At 29.6% G+C, this 12,500-nt stretch overlaps 1 protein-coding gene across 1 annotated transcript in view; it reads right to left on the bottom strand.

Annotated features, from left to right (window-relative positions):
- Positions 1 to 2,873, bottom strand: part of LOC111683172 (syndecan) — a 13,060-nt gene extending 10,187 nt beyond the window's left edge. Inside the window, exons 1-3 of the mRNA XM_046954137.1 lie at positions 2,859 to 2,873; positions 2,293 to 2,599; positions 1,349 to 2,035 (exon numbers count right to left, since the gene is read on the bottom strand). Of these exons, the coding sequence (XP_046810093.1) occupies positions 1,349 to 2,035; positions 2,293 to 2,599; positions 2,859 to 2,873 (1,009 nt within the window). The remainder of the gene's footprint in view (positions 1 to 1,348; positions 2,036 to 2,292; positions 2,600 to 2,858) is intronic.
- Positions 2,874 to 12,500: the final 9,627 nt, after the last annotated feature.

Genomic DNA, 12,500 nt, shown 5'->3' with positions numbered 1-12,500 from the left:
TATAGTCTAGTCTATAGTCTAGTCTATAGTCTAGTCTATAGTCTAGTCAATAGTCTAGTCTATAGTCTAGTCTATAGTCTAGTCTATAGTCTAGTCTATATTCTAATCTATAGTCTAGTCTATAGTCTAGTCTAGTCTATAGTCTAGTCTATAGTCTAGTCTATAGTCTAGTCTATAGTCTAGTCTATAGTCTAGTCTATAGTCTAGTCTATAGTCTAGTCTATAGTCTAGTCTATAGTCTAGTCTATAGTCTAGTCTATAGTCTAGTCTATAGTCTAGTCTATAGTCTAGTCTATAGTCTAGTCTATAGTCTAGTCTATAGTCTAGTCTATAGTCTAGTCTATAGTCTAGTCTATAGTCTAGTCTATAGTCTAGTCTATAGTCTAGTCTATAGTCTAGTCTATAGTCTATAGTCTAGTCTATAGTCTAGTCTATAGTCTAGTCTATAGTCTAGTCTAGTCTATAGTCTAGTCTATAGTCTAGTCTATAGTCTAGTCTATAGTCTAGTCTATAGTCTAGTCTATAGTCTAGTCTATAGTCTAGTCTATAGTCTAGTCTATAGTCTAGTCTATAGTCTAGTCTATAGTCTAGTCTATAGTCTAGTCTATAGTCTAGTCTATAGTCTAGTCTATAGTCTAGTCTATAGTCTAGTCTATAGTCTAGTCTATAGTCTAGTCTATAGTCTAGTCTATAGTCTAGTCTATAGTCTAGTCTATAGTCTAGTCTAGTAGTCTAGTCTATAATCTAGTCTATAGTCTAGTCTATAGTCTAGTCTATAGTCTAGTCTATAATCTAGTCTATAGTCTAGTCTATAGTCTAGTCTATAGTCTAGTCTATAGTCTAGTCTATAGTCTAGTCTATAGTCTAGTCTATAGTCTAGTCTATAGTCTAGTCTATAGTCTAGTCTATAGTCTAGAATCTAGTCTATAGTCTAGTCTATAGTCTGGTCTATAGTCTAGTCTATAGTCTAGTCTATAATCTAGTCTATAGTCTAGTCTATAGTCTAGTCTATAGTCTAGTCTATAGTCTATTCTATAGTCTAGTCTATAGTCTAGTCTATAGTCTAGTCTATAGTCTAGAATCTAGTCTATAGTCTAGTCTATAGTCTAGTCTATAGCCTAGTCTATAGTCTAGTCTATAGTCTAGTCTATGTTCTGGTCTATAGTCTAGTCTATAGTCTACTCTGTAGTCTATAGTCAAATCAACAGTATCTCAAATTCAATTTTCAATTAGAACAAAAATTAAAACAAGCAATCAAGCAAATAATAAGTTTGAACAAAAAGGCATATAAATGATAAATAAAGAGAAAGAGAGAGACAGTAAAAAAATATAACTGAAATACACTGACGTCGTTTTTCGGTAGTAGATGATGATGACGATCCTGTGCTAGATTCATCAGTATTATCGGTATAAATTTCAGTGCCATCATCTTCGGAATGTGTTTTGTCGACATGATCGTCCTCATCATCATCATCATGATCAATTGGTTGATTATGATCGAAATCTTCCTCCTCTTCGAAATCATCATCATCATTATCGTGGGTTTTGGAATGTTCTTGATCCGTTTTGGGCGGAGCGGCTGAATCAAAGATGCCGTGTTGATATTTTGTAATATCGGGCAGTTCATCACCTGTATCTTCATCGACATCGCCAGTATGATCATCGTCATCATTGTCGTTACCACGATCAATGAGACCGCCATCACCGCTGCCAGCTAAAATGCGACCCTCTTCTTCTTCCTCAATATTGAAATCATCATCATCGTGATGGTGAATGGGGGGTGGTGGTACAATTTTGCCATGATTTTGCTGGTTGTTGTTGTTTTTGTCTGGGAAATAGGGAACAATATGGGAAGTGTTTTGTTGGTGTTGTGTAATAGGTGTGTGTATTTGTTGTTTTTGGATTGTATGATTATTGTTGTGATATTGGTGATGGGAAATAGTGGTAGTAGTAGTTGTTGTGTTGGTATTAGAATCATTTGGTGTGGAAGGATATGAAATAGAGGAATTGAATTGTTTTTTATGATTATTTGTTTCTAAAATGAATTGTTTTTTTAAATGATTGTTTTTTGAATTTGATTGAGATGATGAAAATAATAATAATAAAATAAAATTTAAATTAAAATCAAATAAAATATAATTAAATTCTTATACAAAATAAAAAAAAAAGAAAGAAAAATCGAACAAACAAACTAAATATTTGTAAGCTTGTTGTTTGACATTTGATAGAAAAATAGAAAGGATAGAGTTACAACATAAAATATACAACGAGAAATGATTAAAAATGTTTTACCGATTGTATTAAGGCCAGTGTTACCACTTGTTGCCGAACTACCACCGGAACTGATGAAGCCTGTATTCCCTTGATTATTGTTATTATTATTGATGCCGCTATTTGATGATGTTTGATGAATATTGTTTTGATTTTGATTATTTCTACTTGTGGTTATGAAATCGTTGTCATCAATATTCTTATTTATATTTGATTTACCCGTTTGATGTTTATGCGTATTGTGATGATAATCACTATCAGAATCCTCGTCATCGGGACCAAAACCGGAACCAGAAAAATCGTGATCTTTTTCTAAATCATCGTGTAACTGAAATGAGTAAAAGAACATGAGAATAACTATTAGTATTAAATAATAATAATAATAACAATAATGTAGTTTTGTTGTAGTTGATTTTATTGTTATTAACCTAAATTCTTATTAAGCCATTAGTTTGTTCGTTTATTTGTACGTGTGTCTTTTAGAAATGTTAGCAACCATATGCTTTAACTGGCAACATTTTCTAGTGTTAATTACATCATAAATTTAAAGGCCATAAAAGCAACCCATTCATTTGTTGCCTGCCAACCAAACCGAGCAACATTTTACTTTAAATTACAAAAACAAGCCCTTTGGAACACTTCTTCACATATTTATATGAAAAATTATACAATTTTCTATTTGAGCGAAGAAGGATTTAAGTTACGAACAGTGTTTTTAAATTTTTGCAAACCTAGAGTCTAGATTATTGATTATAGCTTAGTCTATAGTCTATACTATAGGCTAGGCTATAGCCAAGACTAAGACTAGACTAAAGACTAGACTATAGACTGGACTATAAACTAGACTATAGACTATACGATAGACTAGACGATAGACTTGACTATAGACATGGCTATAAACTAGACTATACACTATACTATAGAGTAGACTATTGTCTAGTCTGTAGACTACACTATTGAATAGACTATATACTAGACAATAGACTAGACAATAGACTAGACTATAGACTAGACTGTAGACTAGACTATACACTAGACTATAGCCTAGACTAAAGACTAGACAAGACTATAAACTAGACTATAGACTAGACTATATATTAGACTATAGACTAGACTATAAAATAGACTATAGACTAGACTATAGACTAGACTATAGACTGACTATAGACTAGACTATAGACTGGACTATAGACTAGACTATGGACTAGACTATAGACTAGACTATAAACTGACTATTGACTAGACTATGGACTAGTTTACATACATACATACTATAGACTTGACTATAGGCTTGACTGTAGACTAGACTATAGACTATAGGCTTGACTATAGACTAGACTGTAGACTAGACTATATACTAGACTATAGACTAGACTATAGACTAGACTATAGACTAGACTATAGACAAGACTATAGACTAGTCTATAGACTATAGACTAGACTATAGACTAGACTATAGACTAGACTATAGACTAGACTATAGACTAGACTATAGACTAGACTATAGACTAGACTATAGACTAGACTATAGACTAGACTATAGACTAGACTATAGACTAGACTATAGACTAGACTATAGACTAGACTATAGACTAGACTATAGACTAGACTATATACTAGACTTTAGACTAGAATTTCTACTAGACTAAAAAGTAGACTATGAAATAGACTATAGACTATGCTTTTTACCAGACTATAGCCTAGACTATAAACTACACTTTGCAATAAATTTATTCGCTTTTTACTTATACTTATTCCATATTGTTATACTTAGTTCCATATAATTTCTTTAAAAACCACAGTGTCAAACTATGCATTGTCATCGGCACCAGCAGTTGCAAGAGCTCCTCTTGCCAAAAAAAAAACAACATTCAACAATACATAGCATTTGAAAAACATTTGTGTACCTACTCATTTGTGGCATAAAGAACGAAGAAATGAAGCAACACTGCAGTGAACAACAACAATTAAGCAAAATTGCTAAACACGATTTTAATGGTTTTCAAAACAAATGTTGCACTAACATTTGACTTGTTAGGAGCAGAGAGGTAGTAAAATAAAAAATTTAAAATATTTTAAAAGCTAATACATTTTTAGCTAACGAAAAAAGTAAAGTATAGTTACGGGAGCCAACAAAATATGGTTTAAACTTAATTTGAAATAATTTTAAGTTAATTAGAATTTGCCTCCCAAATCGTTTGTTTTTATTGATATCTCTCTAAGAAACCTTTAACTCCTTTCACATTCTACCTGTTACGCTACTGCTTTTTTTATATTAAGTAATCTATAGCATACATTATGACTGAAGTTGGTTGGTGGAAAACTAAAGTTTTCATTCTACCTTGATATTGAAACAATTGAAAGATTGTGAAAAATCAATTTGAAAAGCATCCAACTACGACAACAAAAAACAAGAGTTTTAAGAGTTTCATTCATGGTTCATTCATTCAAGGTTTGCTGTTAAAATGGCATGAAACGAATATATCCATTATATACTTTTAGGCGCAGAGAGTATTGTTTTCAAGAGATTGAAATAAAAGCATATGCTATGTAAAAGTAGGGATTAAGTACAGATTACTTTAAAATCCATTTTAAGTTCTTAACTGGAAAAATCTTTACAAAAAAACGCAAATAGTAAAAAAAAACAAAAAGCGCTAGTATATATTTTATACAATACTCTGAGCCCCTATAAGAGTAAATATATTTTTACAATACTACCAATGATTACTGCTTTTATTTTACCATAAAATGGTGCAAAAAATGGCCTTTTAAAACTTTTCTATAGAGTTGAGTTTTATTGTTTCGAAGTTTTTCAAAACCTCCATATATACATAGTGTAGTCTTGTTGTTATTCCTATATATAATTTCTACTCTAAATTATTATTGTTTGCTGTTTTCTATAACAATCGAGGTTAAGGCAACAGCAACAACAACAACAACAATAGCAATTGTTCCCATTATTTTGTGTTTTTTTGTAATTCACTATATGCAGGGATTTGTTGTTTATATAAGAGGCTGTTTTACTTTTTCTTATATTTTTCTATTATAAATGCCTAAAAGTATGCACCATATGTGTATTGTTTGAAATTTAAAACTGTAGGTTTATGTTTGTTTTTTATTGTTCATTAAATGTTCTCTTAAGTGTTATGCGTACTTTTTCTTTATAATAATGGATATTTTTTTGACTCTCATTAATTTAATTGAAATTTGTCATTTATTGATCCCCCTTCATTTTTATTGTTTTTATTATCGTATTTTCTTTTTCTTTCTATGTACAACCTCCTCTGCTTAAGGGCTATTTAATGTTGTGCTATTGATTTAAAATTTTCGAAAATCATTGTTATTTCTTATTGTTTTTTCTCAATACACACTATGGTAGGCTTATTAAAATCAAAATAAAACTACAATAGCATTAAGTGGGTCAATAAATATTTTATTAGTGCACAAAATAACCGAAAATTTTATTGGCTTTTTTTCTAGCTAACTGTTGGGAAATGGTTGTGAACGAGAAAGTGTACTAGTGTGTGAAAATAAAGGAAATATTGTGGGGTGATTACTGTGTAATTCGATATTATTTGTTTGATTTGGTATGACTAGTAAATTGTAATTCGAACTACACAATTATAGGCTTTAGGGTAAATATGTTGTGCGCCTTAATCTATGCAGTATTTCATTGTAAGATTATGTCTAATTTAAAATAATAAAGTTAATAAAGTTAAGTTTAGTTCAGCTAATCCAGTTCTAGTTTTGTTATAGTTCTGTTCTAGTTCTTTTTTAGTTCTAGTTTAGTTCTGTTCTAGTTCCGTTCTAGTTCTGTTCTAATTCTGTTCTAGTTCTGTTCTCTGTTCTGTTCTAGTTCTGTTCTCTGTTCTGTTCTAGTTCTGTTCTAGTTCTTTTCTAGTTCTGTTCTAGTTCTGTTCTAATTCTGTTCTAATTCTGTTCTAGTTCTGTTCTAGTTCTGTTCTAGTTTTGTTCTAGTTCTGTTCTAGTTCTGTTCTAGTTCTGTTTTAGTTCTGTTTTAGTTCTGTTCTAGTTCTGTTCTAGTTCTGTTCTAGTTCTGTTCTGTTCTAGTTCTGTTCTAGTTCTGTTCTAGTTTTGTTCTAGTTCTGTTCTAGTTCTGTTCTAGTTCTATTCTAGTTCTGTTCTAGTTCTGCTCTAGTTCTATTCTAGTTCTGTTCTAGTTCTGCTCTAGTTCTAGTTTAGTTCTGTTTAGTTCTGTTCTAGTTCTGTTCTAGTTCTGTTCTAGTTCTGTTCTAGTTCTGTTCTAGTTCTGTTCTAGTTCTGTTCTAGTTCTGTTCTAGTTCTAGTTCTGTTCTAGTTCTGTTCTAGTTCTGTTCTAGTTCTGTTCTAGTTCTGTCCTAGTACTGTTCTAGTTCTGTTCTAGTTCTGTTCTAGTTCTGTCCTAGTACTGTTCTAGTTCTGTTCTAGTTCTGTTTTTGTTCTGTTCTAGTTTTGCTTTAGTTCAGTTCTAGTTCTGTTCGGTTAAAATTTTGTTGCAAATCAGTTCCAGTTAATGTAATTATGATCTTCAGATTTACATTGAGAAAATTCTTTGAAATAATTAAAAGAAATAAATCAAACAACAGACTTTTACAATACATTTTCTCTTGTATATTATAAGGTAGAGAAAGCATAGTCATGGTATTTCAAACCTTTTTCACAAGTAAATTTGCCCACACACTCACACATAAAAAAAACTTTTTGACTCTGTGACAAAATCCTTGCAACATGTCATTATAATATGCTATACAAGCAGTAGTTTTTTTGTTTTGTATTAACAAGTTAATACCCCCGCAGTAATATGAAGGGAACATTGTATCCTTGTTGATTAGATTTAACATATTTTTAGATTATTATGAAAAGTAAAATATGATTACAGGCTTTAAATGTTCGGCCAATACTGCAGGGCAGTGAGTTCTTTATGCCGTTGTAATATTTGTTTAAAATTCTTACTCGTGTTTGTTACTTTTTGAACTTGAGTTTGAGTTTCTATTTAAAACTTTTAATGAGCTCTTGCTACTCAAATATTGTGCAAAAGAAAAAAAAAAAACGAAAAACTTCTATTTTCTACCAACCCTTATTTATAGAACAATTTTCTTCTTTTGCAAAACATTTGTTGCCAGAAAAGACAAAGAAGAGTTACAGGAAAAAGTTTTGTGTTGTTTTAAAGATTTGTTTTTTTTTTATAACGGAAAATAAATTTAAATAAATCCAAGGCAACTTTGAATTCAAATAGAGAAAACTACATACAAATATAATAAAACGCGAAATTTAGGAGGCTGAAACTTAAAAAAACATATTAGGGTGGCGATGTTTAAAAAAAGAAAGTAATAAATCTTTATGCAAGTATTCAAATCCGTATTGTGATTTTAATATTGAAATTTGAAAATTTCTTTCTCATAAAACTAATGCACATAAATCTCAACAAACTTTGTAATTCCTTTACATATAAACTTCCTATACATGCAAACAAATTTCTATTAAACTTGTGTTTGCTTTTTTTGTTATTGTTGTTGATAAACTCAATAACAAAACAAAAACCAACCTTACAAATACCACAAGAAAAATACGTAAATCCAAAGTATTGAACAGAAAACCAAATGAAAAACCCTGAAAAAAAACTCATAATATGTTGAGGTTTTTTGCTGCTGCTGTTGCTTTTGGTTCAAATGTTAATAGAATATAAGCAGATTTTTGTTTGGTTGTCGGTTGCTTGGCTTTTGCCAAAAATCAATAAACACAAAAACCGCACCCAATTTCAACATGACCATGATAAATATTTATTTATTATCTCTTATTCTGCACTTTAAATCATTATCAATGTTTTATTTATTGGTATTTTGGGGTTGTCGTTGTTGTTAGTGTTTAAATTAAAATTAAAACTGATTTATATTTAAATATCCCTAAAAGTATGCCACACACACAACGTGTTGTGGTTAGTTAAAGAGAGAAGCGTTTTATGAAATTGTATAAAAATGTAATTATGTATTTTGTATATTTAACAAAAATTCTCTTAAATGAAATCGATTAGTTAGTACAGATTAAAATGCTACACAGTAAATTATTAGATAAATAGAAACAACACTGAATTAAAATGAAATGGAATGGAACTGCTTAAGGAACGAACACTAGTATAGCTAGAAATAAACTAAAAATATCTAGAAATTATGTAAATTTGAACTAGAATAAAACTACTACAGAACAAGAACTGAATTAAAACAGAATTAGAACAGAACTAGAACAGAATTAGAACAGAACTGGAACAGAACTGGAACAGAACTAGAACAGAACTATAACAGATCTAGAACTAGAACTAGAACAGAACAGAACTGGAACATAACTAGAACAGAACTAGAACAGAGCTAGAACAGAACTAGAACAGAACTAGAACAGAACTAGAACAGAACTAGAACAGAACTAGAACAGAACTAGAACAGAACTAGAACAGAACTAGAACAGAACTAGAACAGAACTAGAACAGAACTAGAACAGAACTAGAACAGAACTAGAACAGAACTAGAACAGAACTAGAACAGAACTAGAACAGAACTAGAACAGAAGTAGAACTGAACTAGAACAGAAGAGAACTAGAACAGAACTAAAACTGAACTAGAACAGAACTACAATGTTCCCTTCATAAAACAGAACTAGTACTAGAACAGAAACTGAACAGAACCTAAACAGAACTAAAGCAGACCTAGAACTGAACTGGAACTAGAAATGAACTTAAATAGAACTAGAACAGAAATAGAACTTAGATTTGACTGAACTTAAACTGGACTAGAATTGGACTTGAACAACAACTGAACATTATATCATGGAAAAAAATTAGAAAAAATATTTTGAAACACTCTATTCCTTTCATGTCTTCAGCAATTTCCAAGTAAGGGATCTGCAATACCAACTGCATTTTAATATTTTCCACAAATATACATAACAACTATTAAAAACCTTTATTTTTTCAATTGTATATTTTAAATACAATTACAAGAGAAAGATTTCATATTTAACAGGAATTATCGTAGAACATGATGGACATCTTGCATTATTTACTGAAGTACATATTTCTTATGAAAAAAAAATATTGTACAATAACAAATTACAAATTAATGTTATTTTTTACAAATACAATGCGCTTAATTGATTTTTTTAATTGAAATTATATTTATCATACGTTAATTATACTCGTTTTAATTCAAAAACAAATGGAAATGTTGAAGTATGTTTTTAGGCGTTTTTATATTAAAAATGTACAACTTAACGTATGAGTGTTTTTTGATATAATTGTATATTAATAATACGTCTGTCTAACTCATTAACTGATGAATACTAAAAAAAGAGAATAATTAATAGTATTTGTAAATAAAAAAAAAAACTAAAATTAACTAAAATGTTGAAAACATTACAACTACAGGATTCTATATAGACAAGTTTCAAGGGATTTAGGAAACATTACAGGAAATAACATTTCTATCATTAACCTAATTTATATATTCTCAAGTGGTTTTTTGAAATATTGTTAAAATGCAAAATAAAAAAATGTATGTTAAAAAACGTAATACGAAGGTTGCTAAGGGAAAAAGCATTATAACAAGAATAGTTTTTAAACGACCAACTTTAGTTTAAGCCTTAAAAATTTAAACCTGTCTTCTATGTTAAATGTATAAATCAAAATTCCATTGAATCAGTAAAGAAAATTAAATAAATTCCACTTTTATTATAAAATAAAGAGTCTTCTCACGCATTTTATTTCAGATATACATAGACACTTTATTTAATAAAAAATAATAATTTTATCAACGTTTCACAGACAACTAGTCAAAGAGACCTGTTTTTTAACTAAACACACATAAAAAACAGCAAAAGCGTTCCAAAACATACACAATAGTTATTCATTTAGCCCACTCCACCCCTAGTGGTATGCTATAGAAATTTGTATTCAAACCAGAAACTTTTCCGTTATTGTTGCTGGTGTGTTGTTCTTCACATTAAATACAGATACATATATGTAAGTAGATAAAGAGAGAAGCAGAGACGGCGAACAAAAATGAATACAAACTGGAACGTTGTATCATAGAAAAGGGAAAAAAGCAACAACATAGTTGTGATAATTTACTGGCATTTATATGTATTTAATTTTTTTTTCTATATTTTGTTATTCACTACATATTAATTTATGTTAATATTTTTATGTATGTGTATGATGATGTGTGAGAAAATGCAAGTAAAAGAAAAGACATTTTTTTTTATAGATTTCATTAATGTGATGGAAAATGAGCTAAAGGATGTACAAACAAAATCAAATATCCTTGAAAAAAATCAGTAGAATTTACTCGAAAAGTGTAATAAGAAACTAGAAACGATTTAGAACAGAACTGGAATAGAACTAGAACAGAACTAGAATAGAACTAGAACAGAACTAGAACTGAACTAGAACAGAACTAGAACAGAACTAGAACAGAACTAGAACAGAACTAGAACAGAACTAGAACAGAACTAGAACAGAACTAGAACAGAACTAGAGCAGAACTAGAACAGAACTAGAACAGAACTAGAACAGAACTAGAACAGAACTAGAACAGAACTAGAACAGAACTAGAACAGAACTAGAAAAGAACTAGATCAGAATTAGTACAGAACTAGAAAAGGAACAAAACTAGAACAGCACTAGATCCTAATTAGAACAGAACAGAAAATAAAGAATATTATTTAAGTCAAATTAGTTGTATACTTTAACACTACCATTTCATAATTTCTATATAATTTCCTGGGAATGACTTCAGCAGCATTGAATTTGGAATCAAATAAAAAGAACAACACTCTTATGACAATCCTGTGTTAACATCATCACTTCTTAAGGTTTTCAGTATTTCCATTGAGTAAATTCTTCTCCTTTCGCGCTTCTTTAGAAAATTTTATTTTTTATTCGAAACTGCAACAAATTTAAATGTTGTTCGAATTGTACGATACCACTTACATATTATATATACTTTTACATTTAAAATGTGCATTTGCTTTTTTAAAAATGAAAATTTAAGAAATTATTCAATTTCCGCTAAAAAATAACTGTTTTTGTTAAGCTCCTTTAGGCCAAATTGCTTGAAATATATTATGTATGTAAGTATGTGTGTTTGCGTTTCTTCGTGCATGCTAAAGTCAGTGTGTGTGTGTAAGTGTGCAAATATAATTTATTTTAGTTTTTGGCAAATTTTCAACTTTTAACCATTTAGTACACAAATGTTGAAAATTTTACTTCTTAAGAAAACAACCAAAAACAGCAGCAACAACAATTTTTTTTTTACTTATGTAGACATTTGTTATTAACAAAAATAATTTCATTTAAAACCTCAACAAAATATAACTTTGAATTTAATATTCCTGTTGTTTTTGCTGTTCTAGTTGTTGGTTATGGTGTTGATTATAAAAGAAAATAAAAATGGGAAGAAAACAAAAGAAAAGAAACGGTTTTACAGAAGAAATCAAAATTAAACACATGATTTTTCAACAATAATTTATTAAAACTTTTTGGAGTTTTTCTGTGTACGTTTTATGCTGCCTGTTTTTTTTGCCACTTTTTCGGTCCCATCAACATTTTATAATAATCATAAAAAGTTTTTCCTTTGATTTTTTTCTTCACTTGCCCATAAATTTGCGTTAAATGTATGACAAGAAAACGAATAAAGAAACATAAAATTAGTTTTTATTTGAACAAATGTCACAAAAATCTCACCAACCAACAAAAACACTTGAAATGTTGGAATATTATTTTTGTGAAGGAAAAAAAAACAACAGAGGCAAAAACTAGGAAATGCGAAAAAAATAAAAAACAACGAAGTGTGCATAAATTTGTTAAATAAAGTACGTGCTTCTATAAGAGATCTTTTTAAAGTTGTTTAAAAATAACCAAAATTTAAATATTTAATTTTACTAATTTTGAACTAGAACTAAAGTAAAACTTAATTAAAAGTGAACTTGAACTTAACTACAATCGAACTCGAACTGAGCTAAAACTGAAATCAAGAGAATTAGAACTCAAATAGAACTGAATTAAAACTAAACCAAAACTGTAGTAGAACGGAACAAGAACCGAACTTGAACTGAACTAGAACTGAAATAGAACTGAACTTGAACTAGAACTGAACTGGAACTGAACTAGAACTGAACTAGAACTGAACTAGAACTGAACTAGAACTGAACTAGAACTGAACTAGAACTGAACTAGAACTGAA

Source organism: Lucilia cuprina, chromosome 6, assembly GCF_022045245.1.
Source record: "Lucilia cuprina isolate Lc7/37 chromosome 6, ASM2204524v1, whole genome shotgun sequence".
Taxonomy (NCBI): Eukaryota; Metazoa; Arthropoda; class Insecta; order Diptera; family Calliphoridae; genus Lucilia; species Lucilia cuprina.
The sequence above is the reverse complement of the archived record's forward strand: the minus strand, read 5'-3'. Positions and strand labels throughout refer to the sequence as shown.